Here is an 18,120-nt window from a genome sequence, read left to right on the forward strand (position 1 = left end):
TCTTGGGTGCCCAGAGCTTTCTGTAAGGAGAGGGCACCTCAAGAAAGGCAGAGCTTCCCGAAAGTGAGGTCCCATCCCAGCGTCCCTCAACCTAAGAGTGCGACCAGTACCAGCACAGCTTCTCCAGTGCAGCCCCCGCTCCTCTCACTCCCAGAGCTGTGCTCGGCGGGGACAGCCCTGGGCCTCGCCACTCACACCCCACTGTGTCCTGCGCCAGGGGCCCCGTTGCTTCCCCGCACTGCTTCTGTGTGGTCTGATCTGCCACTTTCTAATCTTACTTATGTTCTTATTTCTGAGTGTCTTTATTTGCTTTTTCAAATCCTCCATCATCTTTACATCTTTTGTCCCTTGGTCAGATTTCAGAACACTCTTGTATCTTGTTGCAAGTGTTACAATACCCTGATTTTATATTCTGTATCTGCCATTTAGACCGATTCTCCTAATACCTGCCCTCTTGCTAGTTTCTTCCTTCTGTAGTTTGTGACCATTTTTTTGAGGTGAGGGGGCAGGCAGCTGGCTGGTACAGGGCTTGAAGCCTGGACCTTGGTGGTATAACACCAAGCTCTAAACACCTGAGCTAACTGGCCAGCCCTAATATGTGAACTTTTAAAAATTAGAAGCAACTGTTCATTGGTACCCAATTTTGAAGGCCTAGATTTAAGGAACACGCCAGAACGATCTGCCTTTGCTTCTGCCCTGCAGCCAGGGTCCCCTCACTGAACACCTGCCCAGGGACTGTGGTCAAGGGAAAGCCCAGCAGCTCCCTGCAGGTTCCCTGCACATGCTGAGGAGCTGCCTCAGGGTCTCATCCCCAGCCCAGCCTCCCCAGGCTCTGTCCCCTGACCCCTCCCCTCAGCCTACTGCTCTGGAGGATGGAGGCCCATCTGGGGATGCTTCAAGGTCCAGCATTCTCTGTGGCCAGTTGGTGAAAGGAGATGCCATTCCAGGCTTTCTAGGTTGTGCTGTTAGTGGCCTCAGCATTGACCAGGGGGCTTACACAATCTCCCCACAGCTGGGTTCTTGAGCAGCCTAGAGGTGCTGGGGCCAGACATGCCTCATTGATGTTCCTTAGAAAGTTTGGCCCAGGAGTCGTCATCCTGAGACCCCCCCTGGTGAATATGAGAAGCAAGGAGGCCAACCCTCAGACCTGGGGGCTGCCCCACTCAAGGAGGCGTCAGTGCACCCAGGAGGCATGTGGAGGCAGAGAAGGAACAGACCTTTGGGCCCCACCCCTAGACAGGAGAGCCCCCCGACCTTACGGGGAGGGCTGCCAGTTAGCCAAGAGCATGCAGGATGCCCCTAGGTCTGAAGTTCAGGTGAACGGATACATGAAATGAGTCTAGTGTACCAAAAAGGCCATGGCATTCATCTGAAACATGTGCTTGGGCAGGCAGCCCTGACCGGTGCTCAGCCCACCCTGTGGGGCCGGCTTGGGCCTCTGTGATGCTGGTACAAATGTTCTCTGTTCATGCTTCCCAGTGAGGACAACGTTCCAGATCCCAAGGACGTGCGGGAGCAGTTTCGTGGCAGCCTTGTGGCGGCCCTGAGCGTGTATGGGCCGCGCTTCCTGGCCTACTTTGGTTCCTTCACCACCGTGGGCCTGCTCTGGTTCGCCCACCACTCGCTCTTCCTGCATGTCCGCAGGGCAACGCCGCCCATGGGGCTGCTCAACACGCTCTCGCTGGCCTTCGTGGGCGGCCTCCCGCTGGCCTACCAGCAGACTGCGGCCTTTGCCCGGCAGCCCCATGACGAGCTGGAGCGCGTGCGCGTGAGCTGTGCCATCATCTTCCTCGCCAGCATTTTCCAGTTTGCCATCTGGACCACAGCCCTGCTGCAGGAGGCGGAGACACTGCAGCCGTCAGTAAGGTTTGGTGGCTGTGAGCACACGTTCATGTTCGCCAAGCTTGCCCTGTACCCCTGTGCCAGCCTGCTGGCCTTCGCCTCCACCTGCCTCCTGAGCAGGTTCAGCACGGCCATCTTCCACCTCACCCAGATTGCCGTGCCCTTCGCCTTCTTGCTGCTGCGCCTGCTCGTGCGCCTCACCCTGGCAGGTCTGCGGGGCCTTCGGGGCCTGGCCCAGCCAGCAGAGCCCCTGCCAAGCCAGGCGGGTGAGGCTGATGCACAGGCACAACTCCTCCCCGCTCCCTGCTAGCAGCCAGGGTCCCAGGGCTCAGGCCAGGGAGGCCGCTCCCACCTGCCACAGCCTGAGACCACCCAGGAAGGAAGGGGACTCTGGGCGGGGAACCCGCAGCATGGATGGACTGGCAGCGGTTCATCTGATGGTCTGGGGACAGCAGTTTTATGAAACCTGGGTTTTATTTTAGTTGTGAAATATCACCTATTTCAGAGTCCTCAAATTGTTCTCCACTTCTTGCAGAGAGAGTAGCTCTATAGGAACATGTTTCATTGTGTTTGCTTGTCCTCTCTCTTCTCCCTGGCCTGAAAACACGTTGCCAAGCCGGCCTCCCCAGGGGCTGCCCACCCGCTCACCACACATCAGTTGCTTGATGAAAGAGAGACAGTGGCAGGACAGCAGTGCCCACACTGTATTGTCCCAGATTCAAGTCGCTGTTACAGCAGGGAAGATAAATTACATCAGAGGAGCAGACAGATGTACTTAAATACAGGAGGACATATCCCCCCAACTAACCACAATTTACAGACAGTTCCTACAGCTCAGAATTGACACCAGGGCTTGCGCAGCAAAGACTCATTACACCATTAAGGGCTGGTTTTGAAGATTACAGACATACAAACACAAGGAATGTACATACTGGAGGCCACAAACGGCCCTTAACAATACATTTGTCTGTGCAATTTTCGCAGAGGCAGGGGAGGGTGGGGGCAGGACTTCGTGGCACCAGGGCTCCTGGAGAGGCTGCTGGCCAGGGCACACCTCACACTCCCAGGGCCAAGCCAGAGCCTCTTCTGGGATAGAGGCCAAGACTCAGGGCAAAGCCCTGACCCGGCCGGCAGCACGAACCCAGCACCAATGGTCAAACGTGAAAGATCTGGACTTGTGGGACCCCCTTCTGGGGGGTGTGGCCTCAGGAGGCTCCCACATGGGTTGCCCCTTTTGGTCGGGTCTTTCCTAGGGTCTCAGGTGGGATAAAGCTCAAGTTCTGGGCACGTGGAAGAAAGCAGCTTCATCTAACAGCAACTGCAAATCCCTATTGTGGCCCAGCCGGCCGCACCCTGCAGAGCCAAGTAGGGGGCTGGGGCACGCGGGAGTGGACCAGGCAGGAGCTGGGTCTGGGCACTGACGGGAGCAAGACTGAGGGAGCAGAAAGCTGGTCAGCTCAGAGATGCTGGGGCTGGGTGCTGGTGGCAAGCAGCATGCAAAGTGCCAAAGCTGAGTCAGAGTTAAAGCGACGCACCTCACGTCACTGAACTTTGGGCTGCCCAACCCTGCTGCTGGTCCTTCCCCGAGGGCCAAGTGGGGGGCAACGCTGGGGGGCCCAGCCCATGCTCCAGCTGGTGCACGGGCACACGCAACCCCACCTGGCCTCAGGGTGGACAAAGTTCCCCTCCTCCCAGGGGCAGCCCTGTCATACCAGCACCCCAAGCCTTGGCCAACACCACAGGCCCAGCCTGGTAATGCCTGGCCTCTGCCAGAGCAGCGAACTGCCATCTGGTGACGAAGCCAGAAAATGAGGGCAGACGGCTTCCCCCAAGACAAATGGGAGGTCACCATCCCCCCGCAGGCCCTCTTGCCCTAGGTGGGAGAGTGAGGCTGGGAGAAGCTGGCAGCTCTCCATCTGCTGGGTCAGGGCTCACCTGGGGTCCCCACAGACCCAGCTGCTCAGGACAGACAGCTGAGGGGCACAGTGTGGGGTCAGAGGCCCCCTGGGCAGCTTGCATGTGGCACTGCCCCAGCTCAGGGCCACGAAGGTAGGAGTGCCCACGTTCCAGGAGTGAGGCCTGGGCCCCCACCTCCCTTCCCTGAGCTTCCCGTGATGCACACCCGGTGTGGGGCCAGCTCTGCTCATGCCAGCCCTGTGCCCACCCCCATAGAACGATGGGCTCTGGAACAGAAGGGGAACCGCTGCCACCCGCTCAGCAGTTTCGTATGGCACTGGACAGGGACGAAGGCCAGAATCGTCCGAGGCCCCAAGAAGACGCTGTGATCAGGACTGTAGCCATGTCCATCCACCACACTGGCATTGAGCAGACCTGGAGCAGAGCTGCACCCGGATGGCTGAAGATGCCTGAGGGTACCTGGCCCACCTCACTGCCTCACCACCGCTACTTGGGCTCGCTCTCAGAGACTGACGCAGCATCTGCTCGGGCATCCCTGGTGACCCCGGCCTTCCTGGGCCTCTGCTTGGCCTTCCTCAGCATGTGGACCTGCCCCGAGGCACGTGGGGTCAGAAGGCCCTGAGGGACCCCAGGACACCCCTGTGTCATCTCAGCCCCATTTCACAGGAGGAGGAAGACTTGGCAAAGCTGCCCTGGCCTGCAGTCCCACCCGACCGTGGCACTGCCCTCAGCCCACACCCTCTTTTCTGAAGCCCACAGAGGACACACCAGGACCATCCAGGTTCCAAGGGCACTGCTGGCCACTCTGCACAACCCACCCCAGCCCACCTCACCTCAGCTGTCCAGCCTCACCCGAGTTACCTTAGGGCCCGCAGCCGAGATGATCATGTGCCCAGGGGCCTGGACCCAGGGCTCACCATCCACCTGCACAGGAGTGGCCTTGAGAAGTGTGACTCTGAAGTAGGAGCCCTGGGCGATGCGGATCCCAGAGCGCAGCCCGCCCTGGACCTGGCCCTGCAGCAGGAGGATTAGGGGCTTAGCAGGGCCTACGGGCAACACCCTGAGCCACCCGGGTAGGTCGCACTCACCATGTGCATGACGCCTGTCACGCCTACCACCTCCAGCAGCCCGTCATCCATGCATGGCTTCTTGAACCTCAAGTCACTCTCAGAGCCCCAGAGATCGGCCCCTGAGCCCCAGCTGGCCCAAGAGAGAGGGTACACTGGTGTAGGCAGAGGCTGGGCAGGGCTTATCGGGAAAGCCGAAGCACAAGGCAGAGGCCCAGCAGGTCCTCTGGGGAGCCCCACCCGCCCTCACCTGGGGATGTTGATGAAGATGAGGCCCTCGATGCTGGGCAACTCCACCTCCTGCTGCCCCACCTGCAGCCGGACCTCCTTGTGCAGGCTGCGCGAGTGGCTGATCTTCTGCAGCCCGACCCGCACATACACACCCTTGTTGTGGAACCTGCAGGAAGGGATGCACCTGCCATCACCAGATGGCGGCCCCTGCCCCCCACCCCGGAGCAGCCCAGGCTCCGCCCCTGCTCCTTGGTACCTGCTGGTGAACTTGGCAGGCTCCTCCTCTCGTGCCTGGTGGAAGTCCAGGCTCAGCTCCGCATCTATGCCAATGCCACAGTAGTTGCTCATCTGCACGACCTGAGGATCAGGGACTTACCTCCCAGGACCCGGGTCAGCCCCCACAAGGTGCTCCCAAGGTCCCCAAGGTGGGCTCGGCCTCCTCTCCAGCCCAAGCCCTCCATTGTTGCCAGAGCTGCTGCCTCACGGGTGCTGCCTGCTCAACAACTGCCAGCACCACAGCAGAAGACAACGGCCACGTGGTGCCAGCTATGCTCTGGAGCCACCATCCCTGGGCATAACCCCCCTTAAGCTGCTGCACTCTTGGCCTCGGCTGCCCCATTCTCAGAGGAAATGGTACTGGTGCCTACATCAGGGTGTGGCTGGAGAAGGATGACTGCTTGGATGAAAATGGTCAAGCATCACATGCAAGAGCCCAGCAGGGGGCCACACTGCTACCTTGGGAGGCTCTGTGTCTGCCACGCTGTTCTCTGCGCTATCAGCCTCGTGTGCCACCAGCAAGATGGTCCAGCGGTCCATGAGCACAGCATCGGCCTCATCCACAGACACCAGCACAGAGAAAGGGTCTTCTCCGCTGTAGCCCGCCCCCCAGCGGAGGACCCGGCCAAGGTCGTTCCCTGGGACACAGGCGAGATGCAGAGGAACACCGCACACCTACCCATCCACCCACCAGCAGGGGACAGGGATCCACTACAGGCCTGAGAGAAGCATGGGGCAGCAAGGGACAGGCCTTGAGGCCCATCCTCTGACTCAACGGCTGCCCCCACCTGTTCCCAAGGGCAGGATGGCCACAGAAGGCTCCGGGCAGGCCAGACGGTGCCGCATCTCCTCCAGGGCAGTGAGTACCCAGCCCACAGTGCCGTCCCCACCACACACCAGCACCCGGAAGCAGGGCACCTGGGAAAACAGGTGCAACCTGGCAGGACGAAGACAAGATGCATCCTGCATCAGCCACCACGGCAGGGCATGGTGCACACGGGCAGGATGTTGGCTGCCCAGGCCCCCCAGGGGCAGAAGCAGACCTCAGTTCGTCCTCACCCCATATAGCTCCTTCTTTTTTAAATGCCTATCTCTGGCTACCAGAGAACTTGAAGGTTCCAACATGGAATCCCAACTGGAGTTCCCACTGACCCATAGACAGGGAGTAGGAAGTGCCCCCTCCTGGGGCCTGTGCAGTGGCCCAGCCTCCTGCGTCCTCCCACCCAGGCTGCACACAGTGCAGGGGGGCTTGGGCACTGCCCCAGATGTGGGGTTCTCCCAGACTCACCCAGGAAGAGGCCCCCCGTTGGTCAGCTCAAAGACCTGGTGAGGGTTCAGCAGCTTCCGGAAACTGCAGAGCAGCTCTCGGCCCTTTAGGCCCCCACTCTTAGGGTTCACAAATACGAGAAGGGGGCGGCAGTCTGGGGGCAGCTTCGTATGCTGTCAGACAGGGGGCTGGGTTATGGGAGGACCCCAGATTGGGATCCCCCAAACTGGGGCTGACGGACAGTGTCCAACCCCAATGTGAATCCACTGGGCCTGGGGCTAGCCCTCCCAAGGAAGGCACAGCTGTGTCCTCACACATGAGGCCTAGTGGGCCCCCTGGCCATCCCCACCTTGCTACTGATCCTTCATGGCACCCCCTCCTGAGAGGGGGCACCGTAGGCTGCCACGTGCTCCAAGCACAAAGGTCACAGCCCCACCACTGTGACACACACCAGTGGGCCACACGCCCCGCCTGACCACACAGCCAGAAGTCCAAGCTGAAAGCCCACGTCGACCCCTGCCTGGTGCCACTGGCCACTTGGCCCAGGCCTGCCCTTTGGAGGATGGCAGCTCCCAGGACCCCGCCCACCTCCACGGCAGCCTGGAGAAGCTGCGCAGTCCACAGGGCAGCCACATGTCTCCCTGGGCCACAGGACAGAGCCCATCTCCCCACACGCAGCCTCAAGTGTCTCAACACAATGGGCCTGGGAACCCTATAACAGGAGCTGAGGTCCCCACAACAGGGGAGGGCCAGGTAACAGGAGACAGACAGTCCAGTGGAGACAAAGGGTGGGTGGCACGCGGCGGGCCGCGGCTCGGGGCGAGGATACACTCAGGGCCATGTGGCCACCACTTACCACTCACCCCAGGCAGGCAGCTGACAGGAGAGAGAGGCAGACATCACCCACCCAGCCACAAACCCCCAAACTGTCTGCTCTAGTTTTTCTCCACCTGGACTGGATTCAGGGCTCAAGGTGAGGGTTCAGGGGTAGAACAACCACGGACACCTGGGGAGGCCTCATGGGACCCTTGGGGGCCAGCAGGACTCCAGAACAGAGAGGCCACCGCGAGGCATGGGGTAGGGTCCGGGCTCTAGCCACCTCCCGCTGCTCTAACCTGCCAGGCAACCCCTCTTCCGGGCACTGCTAGACCCGTCCAAAGTCAGGGAGCTCCACCTACTGGGTGGCCCCAGGTACAGAGCAGGGGGCCCTGAGGCCTAATGGGCTGGGGAGTGGGGCCAACGCCATACCCCAGAGAAGGCAGGGGCCCAGTGGGATGTTGGCACACGGTCACCGCACACTCTGGCCCTTAAAGAGGCACCACTGCCGGGTTCCAGCTGCATCCTGTGGCCATCCCCACAGGGCAGAGACCTCAGGGTCCCAAGAGGACAGCCAACCCTGGCCCGGTAGTACCCCACAGAGCAGATCTCACCCGCCAGGCAGTCCTGGACAAGCGCTGGCCTCACTTTGGTCCCCTTGGTGTAAAATGGACAACAACATTCTCCCTGAGCTGTCACGAGGCAGGAATGAGGCGGCACCTGCCAGCCATCAGCAAACACGAGAAAGAGATACCAGAGCATGGCTGGCCATGGGGGTTGCACATGTGCAGAGCTGAACTTGAAAAGCCAGCCTGGGGGGCCACTCACTCACCAGCACGTCAGGGAGTACCAATGCAGTCAGCGGCCGGCCCCGCACAGCCGTGTTCCTGACCAGCATGTACAGCCGCTCAGCCTCCGCGAAGCAGGCAACATCCAGCACCACCGCACCTGCGGCAAATGGCCATGGCTCAGGGCAGGGCCTGTCCCATGCACCCCACCTGTCATGGCAGGGGCTCAGCCACCTCCCACACCCCCAGTCACAGCCAGCTTAAGGTCAGCCTACCACGTGCACCACGGTCCTCACACCAAACCCTATCGAGCCCTCTGGTATCCCAAGGAGCCTCCGCCCAGGGCACCCTGGGGGACACGAACACCAGAACGGAAGGACGGTGGAGTACTTGAGATTTTGCACAATAAAACGCACAAACTCAAGAGCAGAGTGAGTTTTGGAAAAAATAGTTTTGAGTCTCAGCCACATTTTAGGAAAAACAGCAAAACCATGAACCAGGAAACAAAACCAAGAACGTTTCTCTGGCACGTGGCGGGGCTTTTCCACCCAACTCCAGAAATGTCCTTTGGTCACACTGGACCACAGCCATCAGGAGCAGCTCACCTTGTGAGGAGTAGGCATGGCTCACGGACACCACGGCGGCTGCAAAGGCAGGCTTCAGTCAGGGTCAGCCATGGCGAGGGAGGCACAGTGTGAGGCCCAGTGACCTCCCTCCTGAGAGCGCCCGTACTCCAGCAGGCACAGCCTAGCCCAGGCAGCCCCACGCCAGCCTCTGGGGCCAGTCCCTGCCACCTGGTTGGGGGTGACTTCACACCACCGGAAGGCAGCTCCCCGAGAAATGCCCACGCCCCCCTCCAGTAACAGGGCTCCCTGCCCTGCGATGACAAGGGCCATCCAGAGGGAGAGGCCACGGAGGTGGGAAGCCAGAGGCCCCTCAGAAGAGGTGACGTGGCTGGGCCGGGAGGTGAGGGGGGCCTGGCCTCGGCACTGCACCCCCATTGCCTTCCATCAGGACCCAGCCCCCGCCAGCAGCCTGCGGCCGGCCCCAGCAGTCACACCTTTGGTGGCCACAGCCTCCTGTAGCAGTTTGCCATACTCCTGGGAAGACAGGCCAGGTGGCAGGCCACCAACAAACAGGGAGACGTGCGGGGCCACAGACCTGCTCTCTGCCACGTAGAACCTCGTCTGGCCCAGCTGCCGCATGGACGTCTACAGAGAGAGAGGAATGGGCATGTGGAGGCGCCACCAGCACTAGGACCCTCCACCCTCCTTGTCCACAACGGGAGACACTGGGAGGACTCCTAGGGGCTGAGCTAAGTTTAGATGGAAAAGAGGAAGAGAGAGACCACAGGGGCTTCCTTCCTGTGAACGAGCCTGTCCACCGCTCTCCTGACCCCACCCTTCTAGAGACAGATGACTTATGGAGATCACTGCCAGCCAGGTCAGGTAGCACCCCAGCTGGAGAGGACGTGGCATCCCAGAGGAAAACACCCTCTTCTCTGGGGAGGCCATGGTTGAGGACTGGCAGCTCCCTGGGGGCTGGTGTCCACACCCACTGACCTGCCGGATGTCCCAAAGCCGGCTGAGCAAGGGCTCCTCCTCCGCCAGCACCGTCCGCTGGACTGCAGGGGTGAGGGGCACAGCATGTCAACAGCAGGTTCCCTACCCACCTCTGCAAACAGCTGCCTGAGACCCGGGCACGTGGGAAGGCATGTGGCAGAGTTGGCCAGAAGGGTAGGGTGTGGCCCATGTCCTGGCACCACTCTGGAGGAGCCCTGGATAGCCAGTCCAGGCCCATGGCCCAGAGCATGCACAGAGACCTGAGGGCACTGACCACAGGCCGCCCGCTCACCTTGCCTGCTGCCCATGAGCACCTCTACAAGCTGGAAGCCCTCGGGACCCTCCACCTGTGGGGACAGAGGACAAGGCATCAGACCTGGGGCCAGCCTCACACCTCCCCAGGACAGCTACAGGGGCAGCCACACCTGGTGTGGTCAGTGGCCTGGCCCACTGGGTACAGCAACGCCCGCAAGTATGGCCAAGACTGGGGTGGGACCAGGATACACACCTGGCGTCCAAGCAGTGGGAGGACTTCCTGCACCACCGACAGGGCTGTGCTCTGTGGGGTCACACGGATGGACACGTAGGCCACACCCACCCTGCGGGCAACAGGCTCCTAAGCTGGGCTGCAGGGCCCCTCCCATCCCTTCCCACCCTGTCCAGCAGACCCTGTGCCCTGAGCCACAGGTCTCACTTGAGCCAGCCAGGGTAGATCTTCAGGACCTCCTGATCACGGGGCAGAGCCCGAATGACCCAGGCCTCAGGCGTGGCCTCACAGGACCCGGGGCCTCCGCTGCCCTCCTCCGCCGAGGCCTCACCCCTGGCTCGCGAGTCCCCGGCCTGTGAAGGCAGGGGCAGCGCCTGCAGCTCGAGGTCATGAGGGTCCTCGCCGATGTAGAAGGCTCGGAGCGCCGCCTCCTGCAGAGGTGGGGCCGGGTGTGACGGGCGGCGGGCCACGCAGCCCCGCAGCCCCCCGCCGCGCCCTCTTACCAGCACCTCCTCGCTGCGGGCCAGGCGCGGCACCGTGATGAGCCGGCACTGATTCCTCCTCACGGCGTCGTCACCGTCGAAGATCTTCAGGGTCTGCTTGCCTGCGCGGGGAAGCCAGCGAGCGTCAGCCCCGGGCCGGGGCGCGGCTGCGCGGGGCGGACGGGGACGGCCGGGGCACTTACCGGACTCTGCAGCGGCTGGCGCCTCTCTGCCTGGGCCCGCGGCGGCAGTCCCGTCCGTGCCGTCGTCCCCGTCGCCTGCGGGAAGCACAGGCTGCCCTCGCTCGCGCCCGGCCCCGCCCAGGCCGCCCAGCCCGCCGCCGCCCGCCGCGCCTCACCCTGCTCCGGGCCCGCGGCCTCGGCGATGCGGAAGCACTGCGTCTTGCTGAAGTTGCGGGACAGCAGGCGCACGCACGCGGGGGGCAGCAGCAGCGAGCGCAGGCGCCCCAGCGCGCACTCGGGGGCCAGCGCCGCCGAGCAGGCCGAGTGCGCCTGCGGGGCACGCGCTTCAGCGCTCCGGCCCGGGCCGCGGGCGCCCCGCCCCCGCCCCAGAGCCCCGCCCCCGCCCCGGGCGCCCCCAGGCTCCGCCCCGCGCCCACCTGGACGCCGCACCACTCGCAGCGCACGCCCGCCAGCACGTCGGAGGAGCCGCACGTCTTCCTGCAGACCTCGCAGCGCGCGCCCGAGGGCAGGTTCCCCTCCCGCCAGTGGTGGAGGTACGTGTCCTGGGGAGGGGGCGGTCAGCGCTCGGCCCGGCCCCGCCCCCCAGGCCCGCGCCAGCGTCCCGGCACCTGCGCACTCACGTGGTCCTGGTGCCCGTCCTGGTGGCACCGGCGGCAGTCACTGCAGGCGAAGGGCACACAGTCGGGGTGAACGTGCAGCTCACACACTGGGGGGCGGGCAGGGTTAGAGGCCTCTCGTGGTGCCGCCGCCACCCTCCTCGCCAGCCCCGGCCCCCGCTGCCCCTCCGACGTGGGGACGTGGGACTCGGCACTCACTGCCCCTGCAGCCTCAGCCCCCCAGGCCCGCCCACTGCCTCCCTCCCCTCACCCCTGAGACAGGGGAGGTCCTGGGCGAGGGGCTCAGACCCGGGGGGCCGGTGTGCTCCGGCCGTACCTTCGCAGCGGAGCGCGGGCGCCTCCAGGCCTTTGCGGCAGACCGCGCAGAACTTGCGCTTGTAGAGTCCCCGCAGGCCGAAGCAGTGGGCCACCGGAACCTGGCAGGACAGAGCCCGGCCTCAGACCCGGCGGCACCCTCCCCCACAGGGCCTGCAGCCACACGCCCACCTTGCGCTGTCCTTGAGGGACAACACAGGGCTGCCGGGCCCTGACTGCTCTGGCAGCACAGGTCACCGCGCGTCACCGCGCGCCCTCTTCCCTGGACAGCTCTAAGCTCAGGCCTCTGCTGGCGACTCCTCTGCCCTGATCTGGCAGCAACCTCACCCCCAGGTCTGGGGCAGCCTGGCTGATCAAGGAGGGGAGAGCGTCCACCTGCCATTCACACGTCCCTCCCTGGGCCACTGGAGGCTGCGTTAACTACCAGGCATCTGTCTCCTCAGATCCAAGAGCTCCCAGCGCACCCCCAGACTGCCCTGTGGGAGGCAATCAGGCCACAAGGAGTGTAACGTGCGTGCGTGCGCGCTAGCACACTGCCTTTCCATGAGAAGGGACAGGAGCGGCTCAAGTCTTCACTCCCACTACTCTTGTCTCTACTCCAAACTTAAGTTAAAATATGCACATAACAGAACAAACAGAAAAATCGTATACTAGAACGGTAACTATGGAGATGCCAGAAAGGTGGATGATTTTTACCTTCTCTTTAAATATCTATATCTCCTAAATGTTCCATAATGCATCAATTTGAAGTACATATTTGTACTTTTTTAATTTAGTAAGGTAGAAAGAAAACATGAAAATCAACTTTTGAAAACTGCAGCCTCAGGATATCCACATGAGGAGGGACCACCTGGCTGATGTGGCGTCCTGAGGGTTAGGGACGCCACCAGGAGCCAGCGTCCTCCAGCCCTTCTGTGTGCACACCTGGTAATCAAGTCCTTCCCCAGACACATCCTCAAACATTACAAGGCAGACGCCACAGCAGGAAACCAGGTTAAGCAGCAGGTGCATCTGCTGGCCTGGCTTTCCTCACCTGCCCGCACACACCACTTCTCGTGGCAGATCCTGCCTTGAACTACACCCAGCTCTGCACCAACACCAGTGGGTCCCACTGCCCAGCACCCTGCCTGCAGCGTGGGCCGTCCAGGAGAGGGGCGGGCGGCAAGGTGGTCCCTCAGTGCAGAGGCCAGGCTGGCGAGGAACAAGCACAGCCCCTGACACCGTCAGCCCTCCCTGAACGTCACCACCACTGCCACCCACAGAAGGGAAGTCCTTTCACCCTCTGCCCAGTTCCCCCAAATGGTAACATCTTGTAAACCTTAGTCACTGTCACAACCCGGACACCAACACTGGTGCAGTCAAGACATGGAAATCTCCGTCTCCACCAGATCCCTCAGGCTGCCCTTCTACAGCCACACCCACTTCTGAACCCCTGGAGACCTCTCGTCTGTGCTCCCTCTAGTTCTGTCATTTCAAGAATGTTCTACGGACAGGGTTTCGCAGTACATCACCTTAGGGATTGGCTTCTCTCAGCACAGTTCCCTGGAGATCCATCCACGGCTCTCCACGCATCAAGAGCTAGTTCCTTTTTATCGCTGTGCAGTATTCCACCCTTGGCTTTTTAACCACGGGTGTAACTAAACTGGCAGCATGGACAGCCAGTGTCTCCTTGACCCAAGAGCCAGCACTCCCACCCCGCGCTCACCCGGACCAGGCTGGGCGCAGCACTCGCACACGGGGTCCTCACATGCTTCAGGCACTTCTCGTGGGACATGAAGTTGCAAACTGTGGGAGTGAGAGCTGCATGAGTTGGTCCCGATCCTGCCTAACAGCCCCATCCCACCCACGTAGTAAGAGACCCCAGGGCTCAGCCTTGGCCAGCAGGACCACCGAGAGCCACGTCAGGAAGCCAGCATCCTGCAATAGGGCACAGGTGCCCACCATAGCAGCACCCACTGCCAGAGCTGGTGGGGTGGTTTCTGCACTGGGCAGCCCCACCCATTGTGCAAGTAGTGGGGAGAGTGATTCCTGCTATCCCCACTGTCATGGGAGGCAGGGGGGAGCAGAAGGAGGGCATAGCGACAGCCACAATGCCAGGCAGCACCATAGGCACTGTGATCCTCCACGTTCCCCACCCCCATCGGAGAGAGATCACAGCCAGGGAGCAAGGGGATGCTGGCTCTAACCATCCTGGAGGACGACGAGTGTGTCCTCCCATTCTGGGAGTGGCCCAGCACTCAGGAGCATGCAGGCCCAGCTCTTCTGCCTCTGTAGCTGGCCCTCTGCAAAGCTGGCCCTCTGAGGCTCACCACCCTTACCAGGCGGGCAGGGGGCTTTGCAAGTTCCTGCATCTCCGTACATCCCTCCAAAGCAACTATGCCAGGGACATCCTTCCCTCACTCCCAACACTGCATACACCCCTAATTACCCCTGCCACATTCCAGGGACTGTGCCTGAGACCCAGAACCACCTGAAGCAGATAGGGCCACTGGCCAGGTGAGGGCTCCAGAAGGCAGGAGCTGCAGGAAGTGTAGGCAGCCCCCAGCCTCCAAAGGCAATGAGCACTTAAACCCTGGCTGGGTGCGAGGGCCTGGGGCAGCACCTCGGCCAGAGGGTACTCAGGAGGCTATGGGAGTGTTAAGTGGCACACTGCACCCATCCTCGGGGAGGACGCCCCCACCCCCACCCCGGGCCTTGGCAGGAACAAAGGCTCTTTAGTGAGATGCACAGGAGGGTGGAGAGATGCACAGGAGAATAGCAGACCCAGCAGGGCGGGCCAGGACAGGGAGAGGGGGCCTGGGCTGGGACCCCAGAGGTGGACCAGGATGGATGAGGCTACGGGGAGCTGGCAGGTGGGCAGGAGGCAAAGGGATACACCTGCAAAGACAGCCATGGAGAAAACTATGCCCACAGCAGCCTCGAGGCAGCCCAGCCTCGGACTGGCAGCTCCCCCAGAAGGCCCCCAGCTGGCACTACCACATGGTGCCCCACCCCTCTGCTGAAGCCCAACCATCCCAGTCCCTAGGAAGGGATGGACAGAAGTTCCTCCACGGGCTGCTCTAGAGGAAACTTCTGTAAGTAGGCTTTGGTCCGACAAGAGAAGTGGGGAGACAGGAGGGGCAGCCTTGCCCGGGTCATCTCCCCAGGGCACTACCACTAGCGCTGCCGCGGGAGGCTGCGGTTGTGGGCAGGGTGTCCCGCTTCCTCCTCTGCCTGAGGAGACAGTGCCTGCTCACACCACACTCCATGTCTTGCTGCTCCCTGGAGAGGGAGGGGGCTCTCCTTCCTACACACTGCCGGGCCCCTCTGCTACCTCAGACCCTGGCCCACTCTCCATGGACGCTGCCTGGGAAGGGCGTCTGCATCATCTCCTAAGCACCAGGCCAGACTGTTTCCATGAGCTGCTCCACCCCAGGACCATGCTGAGGGTTCCTGAGCTCGCCCAGACCTGCACGGGGTCTCACCTGTGAGGCGGGACCAGGAGTCTAGTCTACAACTTTTAATTCTGACTTCATATCTCTCACCTGTATAGGGATCCTAGCTCTAGCCTCAGTCCTGGAGCTCTGCCTTCTGCACCTTTCACTTGTGCAGCAAATCCAGTGATTTAGTCTCATACCTGGAACCCTACCTTCACCACCTCTCCCGCATGAAAAAGGTCCCAGGGTCTAACCTCAGACACCTGGAGCTCCACCTCAGTGGAACCCAACCCCTTGGCCATGCCACCTGGCCAGACCACTTCATGCAGTCCTGGGGGTTAGGATGACCACACAATTTTCACCGCAGAAGGCATCCCTGTGTGAGGGGCCTAGTCCCCTCTACAGGCCTCAGCCTGAGTGGTCCCTCTGCCCCACAGCAAAGGCCAGTCTCCCTCCCTGAGCAGGGCAGAGGCTCCTCAGCCTCCTGCCACCTCCACATCCTTGGCCAGGACACAGTAAAGGTCAAACGTCCATGCCCTCCACACAAACACTCCGATCCTTTCCCCGGTTTCCTCCACAGAGGCTGGGCTGGTCCTCAGGTCTGCCTTCTTGCAGGAGGGAGGAGGAACAGCAGAGAGCCAGCCGTGAAAGCACTGAAAGCCAGAGGCGGGGAGGGCCGTCCTTGCCCCCGCCTGGCTGGATCGGCAGCTGGGCGGGAGCCTGGGAGCCGTGTTGGGGCACGCCGCACCTGGAATGACAGGGCCCGGCCTGGCTCCCCGCGCGGCTGAGCCTGGGCAGCGCCAGCACTCTGGACAGGAATGACCGGGGCCAGGGGGCCAGGCCAGCCCTGCTTGACCACAACTGCTGCCTCGGCTGCTAGGAGAGGAAGCCAGACGCGGGACCCCAGGAGAGGACCCGTTTGCCCCTGGGACCGCTGGCTTCCCGCTCAGACACTGCAGCTGCCCCCACCGCCCGGGGAGGAAGCGCTGAGACCCCACAGCCACGAGGGGCAGGTCCTGGGGCAGGGCCGGGACGACCCCACCCTCCACCTCCCCCGGAAGGCTCTGGGCCCTGCGCGCTCCTGCCCTGGGGCAGGGTCCCGGGCCTGGAGAGGCATCGTTCGGGCAGCGGAGCTGAAGGTGGGGCGAGCGGCCCGGGTAGGAGACCCGGGCCAGACGGTGGAGTCTGCGAGGGGCGAGGGGCTCACCGTCGCACAGGAAGCCGGCCAGCCCCCAGATGAAGTCGGAGCAAAGGTGGCAGAAGGTGGGCTTGGTGAGCGTCACCTTCCGGAAGCTGTGGCCCGGCGCGGCGGCGGGGCCCGGGGCTCTGGCGCCCGCCCGCTCCAGCCCCGGCCCCGGCCCCGGCCGCGCGCGGCCTCCGCCGCCCAGCACGGGACTGCAGGCCGGGCTGCCGGGACGCGGGGAGCCGCCGCCCTGCCAGGTGCGGGCCCCGGGCTCGGCCGCCGCCGCCATCCCGGCCCGAGCGGCCCGAGCCCCGGCGGGCGGTGAGGCCGGGTCCGCGCTGAGAGGACAGCTCCGCAGCCCGCCCGCGCTCGCTGCCGGCTTCCGACTGCTCCGCGCACTGCGCACGCGCCGCCGTGGGGCGGGGCCGGGCAGTGGAGGGGCGGGGCCTGGGGGTGGGGCCTGCTGCGGAGCTGGGACCCGGTGCGAGGCGCGTTCTGGGGGCGGGGCCAGCAGCCGGGGTGGGCGGGGCTCGGTCCGAGCCGGCCGGAGACCGGTCGGCCTGGGCTGGGCCTGGCGGATCTCGGCAGCCCGGCAGGCCGGGGCGGGGGCAAATCTGTGCGCGCGCGGCCTCCCGACCCCGACACGAGGCGTTGGCACCTGCGGCGCCCAGGCCCGCGGCTGCGCAGTCGGTGCCTCCCACGCGGGACGCGGATTCGGCGCGTGGCCGGCGGCTGCGCTGGCGACCTGCGGAGCGGGCGGCACCGTCCGGCCTCCCGGGCGGGTTCCGGGAGCGCAGGCACCGCCGAGGTGGAAGGGAGGCTGGCGCGGGCAGCGGGGCCCGCGGAGGCGCGCTATCCCCCCGTCCGGGCTGTCCTGCCGCGACCCTCTTCCCCCACGGAAAGACCCGCCTGCCCCGCACTCCCCCTGCCCCTGGAGCCCGTCGCGTCCTGCCCTGGGGACGCGGACGCCGCCCGGCCCCGCGGAGGCGCCGCCCCAGCGCACGCGGCTTTGCTTGTCCAGGAGGGGCCGCGGCCACGCGGGTCGCCGTGTCCCCGTCGCCGGCAGCGCTCCGGGGTCCCTGCTCCTATGGGCTCAGCGGTGGGTAGGCGTCCGCGGGCCGCGCCGGACATCTCCGCCCAAGGGGCCTCCTGGAGAACCCACCCGTGCCGCCCTCGAGCCAGGCCCCACCCCGGCCCAGGAGCAGGGACCTGCAGGGCGCGACAGAAGGGCGGTGCTCCGGGGCCTGGGCCGCAGGTGGTCCCAGAGGAAGAGAAAAACGGGGAGGTGGATGGGAGGCGGGGGGGCGCTAGTGACCGCAAGTGCTGCGGAGGAAAATCCTGGGGATGTGCCAGCGCCTCCGGGAGGGCCAAGGAGACACGGGGGACCCTGCCCTTTGAGGGCTGGCTGGGAGGCAGAGTCCAGCAGAGAGGGTGGTGCCCACGGGTCTGAAGAGGAGAGCAGGCCCTGGGAAGGTGCGAGGGTTCACAGTCCTCAATCCCTGGAGGACTCAGCCATTCCCCCCAAACCGCATTGAGCATCTGCTGTTGGCAGGGCTCTGCGCAGGCTCTGGAGACGCAGCCACATCTAGGGGCCGTCTCTGCCCTCCATAGCTGCCTTCTGGGGCGCACAGACAACAAACTGAAAAGTAAA

At 63.5% G+C, this 18,120-nt stretch overlaps 2 protein-coding genes across 15 annotated transcripts in view; one reads left to right on the forward strand and one right to left on the reverse strand.

Annotated features, from left to right (window-relative positions):
• TMEM175 (transmembrane protein 175) overlaps window positions 1-2,784 on the forward strand; it is a 19,426-nt gene extending 16,642 nt beyond the window's left edge. For 8 of the 10 annotated variants that reach the window (XM_063108620.1, XM_063108619.1, XM_063108621.1 and 5 more), the window contains one exon: window positions 1,480-2,783. In XM_063108620.1, the coding sequence (XP_062964690.1) occupies window positions 1,480-2,152 (673 nt within the window). In that variant the 3' untranslated portion in view covers window positions 2,153-2,783. Of the gene's footprint in view, window positions 1-1,479 lie in introns of all 10 variants that reach the window. The other 2 variants (XM_063108623.1, XM_063108622.1) reach the window with 2 other exon arrangements.
• DGKQ (diacylglycerol kinase theta) lies at window positions 2,298-16,758 on the reverse strand. Of its 5 annotated transcripts, XM_063108618.1 has the most exons (24): window positions 16,494-16,508; window positions 14,299-14,340; window positions 13,576-13,655; window positions 11,872-11,971; window positions 11,559-11,598; window positions 11,355-11,480; window positions 11,094-11,247; window positions 10,939-11,013; window positions 10,757-10,857; window positions 10,461-10,684; window positions 10,275-10,365; window positions 10,059-10,113; window positions 9,767-9,828; window positions 9,265-9,415; window positions 8,810-8,848; window positions 8,249-8,364; window positions 6,622-6,773; window positions 6,122-6,270; window positions 5,793-5,971; window positions 5,314-5,414; window positions 5,077-5,223; window positions 4,848-4,959; window positions 4,621-4,773; window positions 2,298-4,377 (listed from the first exon to the last, which is right to left on the reverse strand). In XM_063108618.1, exons 2-24 carry the CDS (start codon window positions 14,307-14,309, stop codon window positions 4,246-4,248), a joined length of 2,550 nt encoding a protein of 849 aa, XP_062964688.1. In that variant the 5' UTR covers window positions 14,310-14,340; window positions 16,494-16,508; the 3' UTR covers window positions 2,298-4,245. The 5 variants fall into 5 exon arrangements, with proteins under 5 accessions (XP_062964688.1, XP_062964684.1, XP_062964686.1 ...); XM_063108614.1 differs by lacking the exon at window positions 14,299-14,340 and having other exon boundaries at window positions 5,314-5,405; window positions 11,559-11,644; window positions 16,494-16,758; XM_063108616.1 differs by lacking the exon at window positions 14,299-14,340 and having other exon boundaries at window positions 2,298-4,347; window positions 11,559-11,644; window positions 16,494-16,758.
• Between the last annotated feature and the right edge of the window lie 1,362 nt (window positions 16,759-18,120).

The sequence above is a fragment of the Cynocephalus volans genome, chromosome 9 (assembly GCF_027409185.1).
Source record: "Cynocephalus volans isolate mCynVol1 chromosome 9, mCynVol1.pri, whole genome shotgun sequence".
NCBI lineage: Eukaryota > Metazoa > Chordata > Mammalia > Dermoptera > Cynocephalidae > Cynocephalus > Cynocephalus volans.